This window comes from Pteropus vampyrus, unplaced genomic scaffold (genome assembly GCF_000151845.1).
Source record: "Pteropus vampyrus isolate Shadow unplaced genomic scaffold, Pvam_2.0 Scaffold80, whole genome shotgun sequence".
Taxonomy (NCBI): domain Eukaryota; kingdom Metazoa; phylum Chordata; class Mammalia; order Chiroptera; family Pteropodidae; genus Pteropus; species Pteropus vampyrus.
The window spans coordinates 2,841,457-2,860,966 of record NW_011888861.1 but is presented as its reverse complement, the minus strand read 5'-3'; the positions used below and the strand labels follow the sequence as shown (position 1 = coordinate 2,860,966).

At 37.5% G+C, this 19,510-nt stretch overlaps 1 protein-coding gene across 2 annotated transcripts in view; it reads right to left on the bottom strand.

Annotated features, from left to right (window-relative positions):
- NUP153 (nucleoporin 153) overlaps window positions 1-18,213 on the bottom strand; it is a 65,206-nt gene extending 46,993 nt beyond the window's left edge. For both annotated transcript variants that reach the window (XM_011362851.2, XM_011362852.2), the window contains exons 1-2: window positions 17,586-18,213; window positions 3,948-4,173 (exon numbers count right to left, since the gene is read on the bottom strand). In XM_011362851.2, the coding sequence (XP_011361153.1) occupies window positions 3,948-4,173; window positions 17,586-17,696 (337 nt within the window). In that variant the 5' untranslated portion in view covers window positions 17,697-18,213. The remainder of the gene's footprint in view (window positions 1-3,947; window positions 4,174-17,585) is intronic.
- Window positions 18,214-19,510: the final 1,297 nt, after the last annotated feature.

Genomic DNA, 19,510 nt, shown 5'->3' with positions numbered 1-19,510 from the left:
ACCCTTATCTTACACGATGGACAAAAATTAACTCAAAATGGATTAAAGACCTAAAAACATAAGACCCAAAACTATAAAACTCCTAGAAGAAAACAAAGGGGAATAGCTTCATAACATTGGTCTTGACAATGTTTCTTGGACACGAAAGGCAACAAAAGAAAAATAGACACAGGGGACTATATCAAACTTAAAAACTTTTATGCACTAAAAGACACAATCAACAGGGTGAAAAGGCAACTCATGGAATGGTAGAAAATCACACATCTTGATAAGGGGTTAATATCCAGAATATATAAAGAACTCTTACAACTCACAAAACAAAAAAATCAAATAACCTGACTAAAAATTGGGCAAAGGACTTGAACAAACATTTCTCTAAAGCTGATATACAAATGGCCAACAAGCATATGTGAAGATCTCAGTATCACTAATCATGAGAAATGTAAATAAAAATCACAATGAGATACTCCTTCATATCCATTAGGACAGTACTATCAGGAAAGTAGGAAATAAATGCTGGCAAGGATGTGGAGAAACTAAACCCCTGTGCACTGTTGGCAGGAAAAGATATTCAATATCATTAGTCATATAAAATGGTGTGGCCTCTGTGAAAAACAGTATGGCAGTTCCTCAAAAAATTAAAAATAGAATTACCATAAGACCCAGCAATTCCACTTCTGGGTAAACACCCAAAAGAACTAAAAGCAGGTTTGATTTGTACGACCATGTTCCTAACAGCATTATTCACGATAGCCAGAAAGTAAAAGCAACTTAAGTGTCCACTGACATAGATAAATGAGGCATATATACACAATGGATTATTCAGCCTTTAAAAGAAAGCTTGTAAATTCTGGTACATGCTACAATATGGATGAACCTTAAAGACGTCCTAAGTGAAATAAGCCAGTCACAAAAGGACGAATGCCGTATGAGTTCTCATCAACCCATTCCACTAACCTAGCAGAAAAAGCCTGGACACTCCACAGCTCACCATCATTAACAGTCAACACAAGGAGGAACATGAGCAGAAAACCGCAGACAACAGATATTAAAAGGGCCAAAAATTCTATAACTGTTCTTACTGCACTGTGCTATTTGAAGAATGTACAATACTCTCCAGCTCCAGTTATTACTGAAATAAAAGTTACACGAATAAAATATTTAGTAAACCACATTCAGAACTGTTATATCTGAATTATTTTAAGTTTTCAATAATTTGGCACTTTAAGAGCAGATATGTCTAAGTTGTTTTGAGAATGCATTGTCAAATATAAGTTAAATATTTCACAGAGTAAACATAAACTGTGATGTGTTATATCTAGTGAGATCTATGTTCAACACACTGGGAGTTGTAGGCGGCACTTTAAGTCACTCGTGTGACTGCAAATATTGAATATTCTGAGAAAGATCGAGGCAGACTGTAAAAAGAGAACTATGTGGAACTTACAAAGTTTAAAATAAGAGCAGGATTCAGACCTAAGACAAGAATGAGGGGGGAAAATGCTACCAAGTTTTTGAAGTTAATATCAAAAAGCTGTTCATAATTTGTTTCTAAATAATAAAGAAAATTAAGAGTGGGAAGGTGGGTGAATAGACTAGAGAAAACAAAATCGACCACCTGCTGGTGGTCTTGGAAGCTGGGTAGTGAGTACAATGGGGGGGGTCACTGCACTATCCTCCTTACTTTTGTAAGGAAATTTGGTAGCTTGAAATTTTCCATAATAATTTAAGTTTAGAAGTTACTCATAAAGGTGTGTATAATAACAGGTAACAGAAAAGCTCCCTTATAAACTGAATAATATAATGCATATAATTCAGTTGAAATTGACCTTGGTGACCACTGAATTCCATTATTTCAATAAAAATACAAACACACCAAAACAGAATTTTACAGTTGTAAAATGAGATACTCTCCACTTATCTCATACCTAAATTAAATTCTTCAAGTTAATACTCACAAGTATGCTCATTAGGAGGGAAAGGAGGGTTTCAGTCACTGTGGATATATGTTGGTGCACACTAGAATTTTCTAATCAAAAAAAAAAAAGAAGCTGGGGTCCCATTCGATGTCCAGGAAAACAACATGGAAGCAGTCAGCTCAGGATCTACCAGACAAAACCTCAGGGTGGACACTAATAATGTATTCGAAAGAAATCTTGAAAAGTACAGACATTAAAGCTTCCTAAGTTATTCTAATAAAAATAGGCAAACATTTAAAAACTAAGCCAAAATAAATTTTACTAAGAAAATTTGAGATTTTTCCATTTCTCCAAAATAAGAATCATTCCTTTGAACTTCATCAAAATTTAAAACTTTAAAAAAAAATTAAAAACTTTTATGCTTCAAAGGACACCATCAAGAAAATAAAAAGACAACCCAGAACGGGAGAAAATACTTGCAAATCATATACTGATAAGGGACTTATATCCAGAATAAAGACCTCTTTCAACTCAACTACAAGACAACCCAATTAAAAATGGAAAAAGGGCACCTGTATAACCATTTCTTTAAAGATATAGAAATGGCCAATAAGTGCATAAAAAGATGTTCAGCATCATTAGTCATCAAGGAGATACAAATCAAAACCACAGTGAGATACCACTTCACACCCACTTTGGAGAGCTATAATTAAAAAAAATAAAGAAAGAATGTAAGTATTGACACGGTATAAAGAAACTGGAATCTCCGTACACTGATGGGAAGTTAAGATGATGTAGCCTCTTTGGAAACCAGTTTTTCCTTAAAATATTAAAATTACCATAAGACCCAGCAACTCTACTCCTAGGTATACACCCAAAAGAAAACATACCTACACAAAAACTTACACATGAATATTCATAGCAGCATTATTAGTAATATTTAAAAAGTGAAAATAACCCAATATTCATCAACTGATGAATGAATAAAATGTAGTTTATTCATACCATGGAATATTACTGCCTAGCAATAAAAAAAGAATGAAGCTTTGATATATGCTATGACTTGAATGAACTTTAAAAACATGCTAAGTGAAATAAGCCAGTTACAAAAGACCATATATTTTATGATTCTATTCATATGAAATGTCCAGTATAGGCAAATCTATAGAGACAGATTAGTAGTTGCTTAGGACTGGAGGGGCAGGTATGGTAGTGACTACTAATGGGTACAGGATTTGGGGGTGGGATGAGAGAGATGATGAAAATATTCTCAAGCTGACTGTGGTGATGGCTGAACAACTCTGTAAATATACAAAAACCACTGAACTGTACACTTTAAATGGGTTAGTTTTATGGTATGTGACGGGTATCTCAATAAAACTATAAAAAATATTTAAAGTGAAATGACAGAGTAATATTTCCAAATATGCCATATTCGTGGGTTATATGGAAGCTATTTAATATGTGTAAACCCCATCAAAATGCTGTAAGTAGATCCAAAAAAGTTCAAGCTTTTAAAATGCAGGGTCACTTAATTACAAATTAATGAAATGACCCAACTGAGTTTACTACAACTGAAGTTATACCATACCCAAATCTATATGTTGTGGGAGGCATTACAATTTCATTGTAAGAGTTAATATTTATACAGTGCTCCCTTAGTGCCAGGACCTAATCTAAGAGTGTCACATGTACTTTTTTCAAAAGTATTTATGAGGATATGAAAGAGAAAACAGATTATCTTTCCCAAAGCCACATGACTAACAATTGCTTGTATGACAATGCAAACCCAAAGTCTAACATCAGAGCTTGCACTCTTGAATGATAAAGTACACACCAGCCTCCCTTAATAAACAAAAAGCTGATAAATAAGAAAGATACATAATTTGCATCTGATCATCACACCTTCATCCTATATGGTTTATGTACTTACCCAATTAGATTTACCACAGTCAGATAATATAAAAATATTTAAAATTAAGGCATGAAAACCTATCACTCATAGCAAAATATTCACATTCTGTTTACCTTCTGTATTACTGACTGTTGGCTCAGGAGTGATTCTCCCATCGTGAATATTAGCACTCTCCTCATCAGAATATATCAGATGATCATCTTCTCTATTTTCTGGCCACTGTGGTACCTCTCTTGGGTCTGTTGAGCAGCTACATACATCTTCATTCTTGTTGAAGTATCTCTGTAGCCATCCTGGCACAATATTCTTAACGGATTCTGTAACCCTGCTAAGAATGCCCTGTTGGGGGGTGGGGGAGAAACACATAAATCAGTTTTAGAAATTTATTTTTTCAGTAAGTACCAACATAAAGAAAGCCATATCAAGAAAACCATAACTGTTCCCAACGTTTCCTAAAATTCAGTTACTTGAGTTAATGCTGACATAATGGTATTTTTACAAATTCTATAGATATTATAAAATTCCTACTTTTTCTTTCTTCCATATACATATATCCATGAGCCAATAATTACTCCAAATGGCCATACTGTTCTAATCCTTAAAAAACTCCAATAGGCCATCAAATAAGCAATATAAATTTTAAATTTAGTAATGAGGTATGCACTAAAATGTTATAATCTCAGAGAAAAGGCATCCATTTTTATCCTAGCATATTAAAAGCAGCAATATAAACACTATCTTCAACAGCTCCCTCAAGCAATTATTTTATTGCACATTCTTTTAAAAAGAAAATTTAAACAGACTTTTTTTAAAAGACAGGTAAGAAGATAACCAATCCAACATAATAAACTCAAGAAATAATCTCAGATGTTTTTTGATGGTAAAATTTCATTATACCAAATGTTGCCTGAAAATTTGCAGAATTAATTCTATTACGGTAACTTTTAAAAGGAGAAAAAATGGGGTAAAACCACTCTCGGTATTTACTGCAGCTTTGCTATGTGCCAGGCACTATTCTAAGCAGTTTATAAATATTATTCAATTTAATCCTAACACCTTTACGAAACTGGCATTAACAGTGCCACTTTACAGATAAACAGACAATGAAGTTAAATAGCTTACAAACACAACTACTATGGTATACCCAGGACAGAGTGAAAGCATGGCTGGGGATTGGCAGGACTAGAGTAAAGTTCTAGTACCACCTTCCTGTACTTTAATTTATTCTAGGTATTACCTGATAGAAATTATAATGAAAAACAAATGAAATGTGAAAGCACTTCACAATTTACAAAATATAACAGAAACATATACTGATGATTTTATTTCTAATGGAGAGGGGGCGAAGCTAGCTGGAAAAAACGAGGATGAGATAACCGATTATAGGCGACTATTTCCCTTCTAAAGTAGCATTAACAGAATTTCAGAGAAAGAGTAATGGAAGGGAAAAACTGAATTGGCAGGTACAAAAAAACTATGAAGTCAAGGAAGAATACATAAATCAACCATGAAAGCAAACCCAAGACAAAAAGGCCTTGTGAAATCCTGTTAACAAAAATGATGGAAGACACCTCTGATACAGGCACTTGAAGAACATTTTCCTTATTGTTTAAAAAGGTGTAGGTAACAACTGGGAAATATGTAATTATTTTTTCATATATTCTCTAAACAGAAATTTTAAACAGATCTATGACATAAGCTCTCTAGGGACACATGAAGCCAACAGCCCTAAAATACTCACTACTAAAAAAACACAACTTTACTATCCCAATTTCTATGCCAATGTTACATCATATTAACTACTTTGGAAAGAAAAATTATATACCTATATCTAGGATTTTAATATTTAACATACATATGTAATACTTATTACTTATTTATCCCCTCCCCGTATTTCAAAAGACTGGAAAGTGCTTACAAGATATAATTAATATAGTACAAATAAGATGTGAAAAATGTAAGACACATACTTGATATGAAACAATAAATTAGCTAAAGCACTATAACTATAGCAAGAATTTAGTGTAAAATAAGTCCTTTGTGGACTTTCTCTAAGGTGTTTAGACAAAACTGAACAGTCAAAATGTATATAATAAAGTTCATTCTCTAAAGTTCATAAACTTTGCTTGGCGATCTTCTCTTTTCTTAACTAAAATCTAACCAATTTATCTCAGCCCACAGCAGCTTAGTACAAGAAAATTACAATGAGAAAGTAAGAGTTACTAGTGGCACAATGAATGACAGCATGACAGTAAAAACAAATATAGATAATAAAACTGACCTGGAACCGTCAGAAAAAAACAAACATCCCTATATTTTAGTATATCTCTGTAGGGTAAGTGACCCTAAGTCATCAAGAAAAGTTAAATTAAGCTCAGTATACTCAAGTACTAGTGGTACCCAAAGTGTGCTCTCTTTACCAGTAATATCAGCACTTCAGGCCTTCTCCTAGCCCTAATAAAACTCAGGAGGTAGGACTCATCTGTTTTAACAAACGCTAGCAAGTGATTCTGATGTATGCTAAAGTTTGAGAACCACCACTTTAAGAAATTAGGAAATGTGATACATCTAATGACATTACAACACATTTTAGGGAAGCGGTCGCTTTATAAGAGGTGAATAAAATTATGTATACCTAAAAGTATTAAGATTCAGTTATCTGAAAAACAATGTGGAGCACTAGTCAGATATTAAAATATATAATAAAATGTTCTAAAATGAGAAAAACAAATCGTCAGTGGACGGCACTGAATACAATGCAGTTTACAGAACTACTTCCCCAGTGTTTCTCAAACTTTAGCCATGAGTTTTATCTGTACTATTATTTAATGATTTTCTACCCATCTCACTTCTCTTAAAAAATTTTAGCTTTTCCTACACAATAAAATCTAACAAATCACAGATTGATGCTGTGCTGGTCTTCACTTGCCCTTTCCTCACTCCATTCTTAATAGGCTGTCCCTCCAAACTGGCTTCTGGAAGGAGTGGCCTATGAAAGATATTAAAGGATGCCAGATATTAGAAGATGGGAGGAAAGAGAAGTCTTTCTTCCTGTGCGCGCTGCTTAAGCGCCCCATTTCCAAAACTATCGCTTCAGCCAGGTGGCTCCCTCCTCTATTCATTACACCATTTCTACCTTTTATCCTTCCAGTCCTAGGGATGGCAGCAGCTTCTGCTATCGCTAGTCTCTGGGCCTCTTACTACCCCATATTTATTCCTTTAACCACCAGTATATCTCTAAGTAGACTCTCTTAAAGGTGTTTCAGTTGAACAATCCAGAGTGAACTGTTTCTTGCTGGGTCCCTAAGGTATTGATATAGCAGGGCTACTTGTCAAATTTTTTTGTCTGCTTAACATGGAAATTAAAAACTGAGTCCTGAGATCAAGAAAAAATAAAATGTTCGAGAGGCGGGGAAAAATGGCATAGATGATAGAAGCTCTGTTCATCCCTCTGGCAACCAAATCAAAGTTGTCAGAAACAAGGAACAAACAGCAAGGAAAAATCACCTGGGATCTAGATGAACAAGCCACACAACTAGAGAGAAACCTTAAGAAATCTCTGCAACGGTAGAAGATAGGATAGGGTGAGGGCACGAGGCCGAGCAGCTGAGCAGGACAGAGGCTGCGCAAGCGGCAAGAGCCTCTTAAAGGGGCTGCGACAGCAAGTGGACTTCCGCGGTGACAAACCTGCTCACTCTGAGCACCAGTGCCGGTTAGGCTCCGCGCAGGGTACACCAGGGACTTACAGGGAGACACTGAGTTGTCAGAGTGAGGGCCGCTGTGAGGCTTTCTCCCCAGCACTTCTGCCGTAGGCATCCATTGTTCCTCTGTTGAGCCCTGCTCCCTTGCAGTGCACAGACGTAGCACCACCGTAGCCCAGACATCATCAAACTGGATAACAGAGGTTGATGCGCCCAGAGGATTTCCTGAAACCCCGCCTCCCCCAACTCACAGTCCCACTCAAGCCACATCCAGGTGTATCCTCAGCGAGTCAGGTGCTCCTTGCTGAGCAGTGCCTAGACTCACACTAGAGACAGCAGGCCTTGGTTTCTGGTGTGGCCTTTTGAGGCAACTGTAAGCACAGCATCTGTAGATTGCTTGCTGAATCTTAACAGCTGGCCCCAGAGGGGCACAGGCTAAATTTGGCCTGCAGCTGACCCCCTCTCAGGACTGTGCCACAGGACACCTACTACACAAAGCCATACTAGTTAAGACAGGGAGACTCAGAACTTTGCTTAGTACATAGAAACAGACACAGAAAAGCAGACAAAATGGGAAAACAAAGAAGCAGAAACCATATAAGAGAACAGAGATCCAGAATTAATGGCGTCAAGTAACAGATGCAGAGTTCAAAACACTGGTTATAAATATGTTCAACGAACTGAAGGGAAAGGTAGATGAATTCAGTGAGAATTTCAACAAAGAGATAGAAAACATAAAAATGGAAATGGAAAGCACCAAAGAGAACCAGGAATGAGGAACACATTATCTGAGAAGTATATCAGATGTAATAAACAAAGTGAATTAAGAGGATCGAATGACCTATATAGAGGATGGGAAAGCCAAGGACACTCAATCATAATGGCAAAAAAAAGAATCAAAGACTACAATAATAATTTAAGGAGCCTATGGGACACTATTAAAGGTAAAAATATCTGTCATTGGGGTACCCGAAAGAAAACAAGATGTCGAACAGCTATTCGAAAAAATAAAGATGGAAAGCTTCTCTAACCTGGTGAAATAGACATAAAACCCCAGGATGCTCAGAGAGTCCCCAAACCCGGAACCCAAAGAGGCCCACGCCAATACATATCATAATTAAAATGCCAAACGTTAAATACAAAGAGAGAATCTTAAAAGCAGCAAGAGCTAAGCATTTAATTATCTACAAGGGAGCACCCATAAGACTGGCAGCTGATTTCTCAAAGGAACTATGCAGGACAGAAGGGCGTGGCAAAAATATTTGACGTGATGAAAACCCAGGATCTACAACCAGGAATACTTTATCTAGTAGAGCTATCATTTAGAGTTGAAGGACAGATAAAGAGCTTCCCAGACAAAAATAAGCTAAAAGAATTTATCATCACCAAGCCAGTATTACAGGAAATGTTGGAGGGACTACTTTGAGAAGAAAAAAACGTATCAAAAACAGGAATAAAGAATGGTAACAACTACATTCCTATCAACAAGTACCTCAAATGGAAAAGAATTAAGTGCTCCAACCAAGATAGAGTGGCTGAATGGATAAGAAAACAAGACCCCTACATATGCTGCCTACAAGAGATTCACTTCAGATTAAAAGGCACACACAGACTAAAAGGAAAAGGATGGAAAAAGATATTGTCTTGATGGACCTAGAGGGTATTGCATTGAACGAAATGAGTCGGATAAAGACATATATTGCATGAATTCACATACATGCGGAATCTTAAGAACAAAACAACAACATCAAAGCGGAAATAAACTCATAGATACAGAGAATATTTTGAGAGATATTAGATTGGAGGGGGGTAGGGGGAAAAAAAGAGGGCAAAGGGATTGAGAAGTGCAGGTGGATGGTTGCAGAGTAGACATGGGGATAGGGAAGGTGGTTAATAACGTCAGAATGACTATGTGGTGGGGGAGGGGTGCTAGATTTGGTGGGGTGACCACTTTGCGAGTTGTGTGTATCTCTGATCAATATGCTGTACAGCTGAGGCTGGTGTGCTGTATGATGCCAACTATAATTGAAAAAAACTCACTGAATTGTACAATGTAAATGCAGGCAACTAATTGTCTATTATATTTCAATAAAGACGGAAAAAAGTCCTTGTATCAGATTCATCTTCTTTATCAATAATAGGACACACGTACTACACTTAAGGCAGCACTCATATTACCCAAGTTACTTCACACTTACAATTCTGTAAAAAAGTACATAAATAGGCCAGAAGAGAGGCTTTTGGTGAATATTTTAGAATCTTATTTAACTTATAGACATAAAGGCAAACATTGCTTTTCTTCATTCAATTCATTCAATCAATTCATTCGCTCAATTCATTCAATAAATCGATGAGACTTATTGGCTGCATACTACACTGTCAGGCACAGAACACCAGCAAGAAACAAGTTCTTGCCCTCTTAGAGCTTATATTCTACATTAAGGAGACAAACGAAGAAACTAGAAAATATAATATTAACACATAATATGATTTGTGCTATGGACAAAAATAAAGCAAGAAAGCAAAATAGGATAGGCATTTTATATAAGCAAAGACCTGAAAAAAGTGAAGAGTGAGCCATGTAAATTTCTAGCGAAGTATTATAAACTGCGAGAATAAAAAGTGCAAAGACTCAAATATAGGAATATCCTTCGTACATGCTGACCAAGCTTCTGGTAACCTTTTTAATAAACACGAAATCTAATAAACTTTATATAACTATTTAAATCCTTCAAATTCCCCTTTAATCATGTGTGTGCTCACGCGTATGTGAGAATCTATGTGTAATCTTTTGTTCTGTAGCTTTTGTATCTAGTCACTATAAAAGGACTAAAACAGTGGTCCTCAGAATCTTCAAACCAGCAGCTTTGGTGTCGCCCATGAGCATGTTAGAAATGGAAATTTGTTTGTTTTTAAAAGCTCTTGAGACGATTCTTATGCAAATTAAAGATTGAGAACTGTGTACTAAAATCCTCTAAAAATTCAGTGAATATTACCCCAGTAAACGCCATAGCAAACATAACTACGACAAAGTTTTACCTAAAAGACCACACTATTTCCATGATTATCTCATAATCTTTCAAATACATCATATCATTACACCGATTTTTATACCTACTCCATAATACCAACTCAAAATCAAACCAGAAGTAAACATAAAGTCTATCTTTGAAACTATTTCATTTCTGGTTTTAAAGATTTAATATACATAGTAAATAACCAACTACCAGATATTGGAAGTTCTAAAAACAGGAAAAAGAAATGACTATGCACAAAATTGGGTAGACTATAAAGAGGTAAGGGACCCTGTCTATCAAATAAATATGGAGAAGTACTCCCCTGCCTGGCAATTTTTTGAGAGTTTTAAAGTACCAAAGATAGACTTCAGCCACTAATGGAAAACTGAGAGAAGGGAGCTAGAAAATGGGAAAAATAGTTTTAATATGGAAAAAAAGGTTCCTTTGACACGATTATCAAAGAGATAAATACTCAAGTCCCACTTTACCAGACTGGCTTCCTCCCTACTTTCAGAGGCTTCAGTGGAAGCCATAACTGCCACCATTATAACTTGATATAAGTTTTCCTACAAAAAATCTTCTCTGAAGACTCCAAGTCTGTGACAGTCACTCCCTTGCATGAACCAAAGGTGCCTTGTACTTCCTACATGATGGCAATTTGTCAAACAGAATGGTAATTTACAGTTTGTCCATCACCTCCACTAGACACCAAGGGTAGACACCAAGTGTGCATATTGTACAGATTAGTTGGTGCATGGTTTTATCTACAATCGCACTGCTTAACCAACCTCTTATTTCCAATGTGAATATTCCATCACACATTTCTAAAAAGGACATCAGTAATTTTAGAATTTAAAAATAATACATTTGCTTGGGGAAATAGTTTCACCTTAAACAAATATTATTTTTGTTGCTACACTAAAACATTCCCCCCTCCCAAAAAATGTGAAGCTATCCAAGAGTACGGAGAAACTGAACCATCCTCTAGAATGATAAATACAAAAAGCCAAAAAAATGGCGAGAAGCAGAAAGGTAACCCAAAAAAGCAAAATTAATGAAGGACTTAGAAAAATCAACAAATGGGGTATTAACATTTTTAAAACACTCCTTGTAACCCCAACTAGATAAACGTAGGTAATGAAATTAAATTCAAGGATTAAAGGAGTGAATCTTGAAACTCGGACTGGTCAAGCTGATTGGGTCCATGTCAAAAAAGTCACTGAGATTTAGAATACTCAATTTGGGGGCCAGAAGTAAATTCAATTCAATACTACACAAATATTAAGCGTATGGAATGTATAAGGTGCTGTGAATATATTACTTTCCAAATTACATTTAACCTGAGTTCAAGAATTAAAGAAAAAAGGCTGAGGTGAGGAAAGGTTCTTCTATACTCCTAACTCATATGTAATGAAAAAGATATTCTTTTCCCTTACATGTTTTCACCAATTGGTAACCTCAGAAAAACCAGACATTCCTTCTATATGACCAACTCCTTTCTTATTACTATGATATAGCCTTCCTTTTTCTATAGAGTTCTCTATTCCTATTAGTTTTCTTGACTTGAGTTCTGTTTAACTCTCTTCTTCACATTATCCTCTATTAAAAAGTAGTAATCAAATTATAAAATCTCCTTTCTCAAATAACTTCACTGGATCTCTAACTATATATATGTGTGTATATACATATATATGTAAAATATAATCCATCTTCAGTTTTAAGGTTGTGGAGCCTCATTCCCTCAGAATATACAGCTGTTTTTGATTTCTATCTGCTCTTTCAGCTGCCTTTATTTCATTGAGGCCTGTCACTGACCTTTAGTTTTCTTTCGGGGTTCTGTGCACATTCTCCTTACTTAACTCTCATGTTACCAGGTACTCCTTTCTAAACTTTTTAAGTCTTATTTCACAGTCTGTCTAATCAGTGTTCCCCCTTACTCTCTCCAAGCCCAAGTAAAGAAGAATAAGAGCTAAGAACCCAAGACTTCATGTGAGACTTAAATACCCAATTATAAAAATGCTAAATAGTAAAAACCTAGATGCCATTCTAACCTTTCAGTTACCTCAAGTTTTTTAATATATCCATCCTAACATTACTATTTTAATAATGCATCTCTATTATGACTTTAACACTCAATTATTTCCATGAGGGGGAAAAAAGTAATAAAGTATTCAAATTCTAATGCAGTTATATTGAATCTAGTTTCAATAATCTGAATTTAACCTACAAATCTAAGCTATCAGTTGTCATATTTGACAACCCACAGATAGGCAGTCAGCAGCCAAGCTTTCTCTATCTAACCAGTCTAAATCCCTCTAGCTACTTAAAATCCACCTTTTGTTTCTCTTCTCAACTTCAAGAGATTGAGCCAAAAAAACATGAGCAAAAAAATTCTGGCTAAAAAATTAAAAACTATAATTGGCCACAAATTTCTACTTCCTTCCAAGCAAACTCTGCCACTAATGCATTAAGGAGAAACATGACCTGGCTTAGCCTCCTGTTTTTAGTTTTCTAATATTATAGAGGTGGTATTAATAGATAATTAACAGTAATCAAACAACAAGGGCAAAAAAATAATCCCCACAAGACCTTCAAGCTAACAATAGGAGACCCAATATAAATATTGTCCAATGCAGTTTAACCCAAAGTCACCTATACAATACTGCCACTTTTCTTAACACAATGCTTAAAAACTGAATGTAAGAGTTGATTTCTTAAATCATTCTCTGAAAAAGATAAGTGAAATCAAGCAAACTGGAATATCTATAGACAGAAAAGGCATTGCACTATCCTGTTTCCTGACAGAAAACACAGTAAATTTTATCTGGTGGCGAGACTAAATTGGGCTTCCCAACACAGAAGAATCTTTTTAAAATATATTACAACCATGACCATCAGCTAAGTAGCTACGAATTTCTGAAAAACAATTGTCATTAAATCTTTCCAATAATATTCTGTGCCTAATGAAAATGGTTTTAATTAGTGACATAAAACCAGTCTTCGTTTTACTTAAAACTAATAGATAACTGCCTCATCAGGGAATTTTCCAGGAAATGGAGATAACACCTGAGCTTTTTTGTCACTTATTAGAAAAATTAGTAAATAAATTGATAAAATATCACACACAAGGGCCTCTCCTCACAAACAAAAAAAAACTACATTGCTTGAAACAATACTTGGATTTATTATCCTATATATTTAAATTACTGGTATTTCTATAAGGAAAATATATTACAAGTACCTAAACTAGTAATAACTTAAGGGTTCGCCTCATCACTCAGCAAACAAGTCCTTAAATCCAATATGAGCCTATAAAAGATTGAACTTGGGTATATAAAGGAAAAATCTTCTATAAAGAGGCAGCAAAATCCAGAAACAATTAAAGTATTTAAATCAAAAGGTTCTATTTAATCACAATTTCAAATGAGTCCTTCCTTTACATGCCAGGCACTGTTCTAAGGGCTTTACTTATCTCATTTAACCCTCACAACAATTTCCACTTTACAGATGAGAAAATTAAGCAAAGAATTTAAATAACTTGTATTTATTTACAAGTTTATTACAAGTTCTGGCAGAGTAAGGACTCCAACCCAAATGCTGTGACTCCATTACAGTACATTTTTTCCTATCAACTATTTCCATGGATAGAATTAAACAGCTAGGAGAAAGCAAATAAAGATAAAATAAAAATCAAAACTACTTAGTGACTCCTGGAATGAGTTAAGTATTCAACCTCTAAATATCCCTCCTTTTCAAAACTGGGAATACTATTTAGTCATCAGATACTAAGCAGGACAAACTTATTTGGAACAAAGTATCATATAGAAGGTACCAAAACAACAACAACAACAAAACCACAGTATCATATAAAGCAAGGTTAGGAAAACCATGGCCTATGGGCCAAATTCAGCCTTTGGCCTGCTTTTATACAGGCCTCAGGTTAAGAATGATTTTTACATTTTCTAAAGGGTTGTAAAAACAAAACAAAGATTTGCAGGAACAAATCTAAAATATTTACTATCTGGCCCTTTACAGAAAAAGTTTACAGACTCCTGATCTAAGCTCCTGCACATATAAAGGGGTTTCCTCACCCTCTTTTTGAAATAGCTAAATGCAAGAACTGACTTGTAAGACAAACTACATCTAAGAAGATAAAATGAATGGATTCCCTTAGCTCCAAACCAGAAGATAAAACCTCTGAAGCACATCCCCCCAAAAAAGGGCAAAAATAAGTAGTTCCCTCTCACCAGGAGGTGGCAGTAGATTCTTCCAGAGGCAAGGTTCTGGTTTGCCCATGGGCTCAAGTTTTTTGTGGTGGCTACTAAGAAAAGCAGCTTGACCTCTCCAGAGCTGATTTTCTGGGCCTGACAATCTGCACAAAAAGGAAATCGGAAAGGAGACTGAACAGGTGACAAGAACTAACCACATCCTCTTTGGTGACCTGTTCACTCCCAACTAGAAAAATGACAGCATTTCCTAAATGCATGTGTGCTAAAAATTAGGGGGCAGGAGAGAAGGCAAGTTAAAACCATCAACTTACATTATTCAGGGATGTTCTTCATTTTTGCTTCTACAATTCTTAAGTTACTACCCCTCAGTTAGTTGAGTAAGACAATGGATTTCTGTCTCCACAACTTCAAGCAAGATGGCATTTTAAAGACCAGAAGTTAAAAGGAAAAAATGTAAAATTTAGATATCTCAGCAGAGCTAATCCAGAAGTCAAAACAGGAAATTACAAGTCAGCTGAACACATGCAAAAGTCACAGGTACTGCATGACTACACAAGCCAGTTGGCCTGACAGGCAATGGCAAACATCCATTAATGAACAGTGCCGGACCTCTCATTCTTATTCCAGCCCTCTACTTCACAACCAAAAACTTCGTTTTTGCCCAGAACCCCTTGAACACTTAATCAAATAACATTAGTATAAAATATGCCATGTCATGAAGTTGCTTGCTGTTCATGATGACTCAGCAGCTGCTGCAAAACAGAGGTGACAGCCTAGGGTAGTGGATAGCAAGCTTGCAGTCAGTCTCCAAAAGTACACAAAGGTTGCAGTAAGGAGTAGAGAAAGTCCATATTTTAAGATTTAAAAGTTGATAATATTAAATAGAGTATTCTTTTGTGTATTCCTAGATACTTTCTCTTTGGTATTTTCTGCCAATATTAAGTAACACCTACAGTGTTGATCAAGAAATTCCTGAACATCTTAAACCCAATTCGAAAGCTAAAAATGTGTTTTCTTTTTCAATTAAATAGTTGAAGCATGAAGCTGAAAGTACTTTAGATAAGGGAAATGATAAATTATCAAGCTCTAAAACAAAACTACACAATCTAAAACCATATCGGCTATAAGACAATTTGGACCATACGTGTTATTTTGTCAAGGCATCATCTCCCCAAATTTAGATTTTTATCTAAGTACATTTAAAAATAAGCTATGATTATAACTTTTGCCACCTGGAATATATTACCCCTTTCTAAACTGTCCAGACCATCCAATGATCTGTATTTAAAACATTTCATTTTTTATGTAACTTTCTGTCAAGGAGATCTAAGAAAGCACTCATTTATTCTTCAGGAGAAACAGAAAGCATGTGTGTCTAACTTCCACTCTACAAAAGGATTACGGTAAATGGCCAGACTTGTGACTTGAATTCTAATCTTAAATCTGCCTGCAAGTACCCCCTTTCCTCACAAAGAAATCTGAAAACCAAGCTCTTTATAATATATTTGGGGAAAACTGGTGGGAGGCAATAGTAATGCCAAGACTTGTAATCATTAATAAAGAGCTATTTAACATTATAAAACACAATTTTTACTATTTAAAATTTTCCACAATTTTTACTTTCAAAAAAATTTTTATGATACAATTTAACACCAGTAAACATGTTGAAGTGTTCAATATTCATCATCATCCAGAATAAAGCAATCTATAAGTCTACCTTTAAGAGTATGCAACAAGTTATCAGACCCTTTTGCTATAATTTTGTTTTTTAAAAAGTTTAAGGCACACATACTCCTCACCTTAGTACCATGTTGACGTTTTGACTTTTAATAACACAAGTTAACATTTTTCTACTCAATCCCCATAACATTTAAAAATGGAATTTTCTCTGAATCAAATGTCTTATCATTTAGAATTAGGATAAACTCCTTTCCATAATTTCAAACGCCCATGAGTGTACGAGGTGGTTAAATTATAAGACCACCAACATTCCTGGAGTGTCAAAAGTACCTAAACTTCTTGAATACGCCCTATATTAAAATATTTTATGCATGAGATCAGAAGAGGCGTCCTGTGCATAATGGCCAATTCTAATTCCAAAATAAGGCAGATGGGAAGGGGAAGAGTCTCGCAGAGAAAGGACGTATGGGTGGAGAGGGACTTTCAAAATGCCCCAAAGCCACGGTAACTGTAACCCGGTTAAGAAAAAAAAAAAAAATCTAAGCCAGTGCTCTCAGATCGGAGAGGGACATGGGCAGGAGAGAGGAAAAATTACTAGGCTGAGACTAGGTTACTCCATTTTCTGGGAAACAGGGCCCCCACCAACCCCCACTGCCCCAAGGCAGAGTCCTCACGGCAGCCTCTTCCACATACACACCCCGAAACGCGGGAGACTAGAAAACAACAATCGTAGGGGCTTCCAGTCACATCTTTTTCCTTTCTCTCTCAAGAGGACATGAGTAATACCCTCAAACCCCCAATCCCCGCCAAAAACGAAAGAAACGCGCGCATCGTGGGCCTAGAATTTCTGTTCCCGCCCTGCGCGGGTTGGGGGAAGCCCCAGGCCGGGAGGGCTGGGAAGAGGCGGCCCCAACCACACGTGCGTGCTGCAAAATCGGCCTGTCTCAGCCCACTTCCCGTAGCCACCCCAGCGGCCTCAGCTCCCGCCGCCTCGCCCGGGCCTTTCCTCAGGCCCTCCCGGGCCCTCCCGACCCCTCCACGTGGGGCGCCAGGGTTCCTCACCGCCAGTTCCCTCCCACTGAGTTCCCGACACGCTAAACCACCAGGGAGTAGGGGTCCCGTACCTGGTGCTTTTGTCGCCCCTGCTGGTAAGGCTTAATTGGCCCCTGGTGGCAACGCCGAGTCCGGATCTTGCCGCCACCGCCCCCTCCGATTCCTCCGGCTCCCGAGGCCATGGCGGAGCCTCCGCAGCTTCCCGCTCCGGGGCGGGTAAGGGGGCGGGAGAGGCAGAGGCGGCCGCCTTAGAGACCCCTACCCCGCCCAGCCCCAGCCCAAAAGTCCGTCCGCGCTAACCACAGTGTGGGTCACAGGCACACCAGGAACCGCGAGGCTGCGAACAGAGTGAAGACAAAATGCGCGCTGGCAGCAAGGAAAGCGGTGGTGGCGACAGAGGCCGAGTAGCTGGCTCCGCTCCGGTGGCCTCTCGCAGACCACCTCCTCTGTGTATGTCACGGTCTCTATGGAGATCTGCCGCAGAGGACAGCGCGAGCGGCTCCTCTCGCTGCTTAGGCCTAACTCGACCGCTGGCTGAGGGGGTTTCTTCTTCCGTCGCCCGAGCCGTGGCTGCCGCAGTTGAAGCCGCCGGCGCCGCCCGCCTACCCCTCCCCTCTGCGCACAGCGCCCGCCCCGGCGTCGTCGTCGTCCCTGCAGTCGCCGCCGCTGTTGCGCGTATTGCTGCTGCTAAGGCCGCCGCCGCAGTTGCGAGCCAGAACACCGTCAGTCGTCAGCGCGCAACACGCTTGCATCATAACTCTGCGACCAGGTGATTGGTGAGGAAGAAGGGCTGGTTGAGCCCGCGCTCCCAGCCGCGAAGCACGCTGGAAAACGTAGTTCAGAGGAAAAAAGCGACTACCCGGAAAGGAAGACGCGGAAGGAGATTCGCGGACTGCCGCAGAGGCACAAAATCAGGGGCTCCGTTCCTTTTACTGCTCTTGGCTGGCTGTAAACTTAGACTTTTAAAAAGGCGTTTAACGTAGAAAGCAGTAACCTTCCTATTAACATAAAAGCGGTAACCGCCTTCCCACTCTACTTCCATTTGATTGGTAAAGTGACCAGAAAGTAAACAGTAAAATCGAAGACAGCAGCTAATAATAACATCTGATAAAAAAATAAAAGGGGAAAAAAAAGTTGAAAAAACAATGTCCATGATCTTTAAGCCTAAAACAGAATTAGGAAATATATACAGTTTCATTAATGTTCCATTAAACGTATAAGGGCCTTGTTATCAAACACGAGGATTGGAATTTTGGCTCTGCCACTCTATCTTGACCTTCGGTAAGTCAAAACCTGAGCCTTGGCTTCCTCTATGAAATGGGAACTTTAAAATCCACCTTAAGGAGTTGTTGTGATCATGTATGTAGAGGACTTGGTATGTTTCCTGGTATACAAGAAATGGAATAAATGGACACAATTATTACCTACAAAAGTCAACTCACGTTGGAGGTAAGTGATATATTACCAGTAATAAAACTATATAGATATTAACTCCAAATATAAGACACTGTATTTAGGAAAGTGAATAAATGGACTGGGCTCAAAGCCTAAATCCACAAAATGTAGAGATTGTAGGAGGTGACGGTTAGAAAGGTCTTGGTGACCACGCGATCCAGCCCTTATTCAACAGAGAAGGCAGGACTCCAGAGAATTCATAAGGCACTTTTGTTCGACCAAGCTGGGCAGTCAAACCCAGGACCAAAACCTAACTTCTATAAGATCTGAGACAGAAAAAAGAAAATAATAATAATAATAAGGGAGAAAAATCTGTGAGAAAAAAAAAAAAAACATAGGCTTTATATTCCATTTCAGAAAATTGACTTTAAAGCTTAGAAATAGCTTTGGAGTCAAATAGACAATTTCAAATCTATCACTTACTAGCTGTGTAGCCTTGGGGAAGTTACTGATCCTCTTTCTAAGCTTCAGTTTCCTCATCTGCAAATAGAGTGAATATTAACCTCAACAGAGTAGTGGTTCTGATGAAAGGAATAATGTA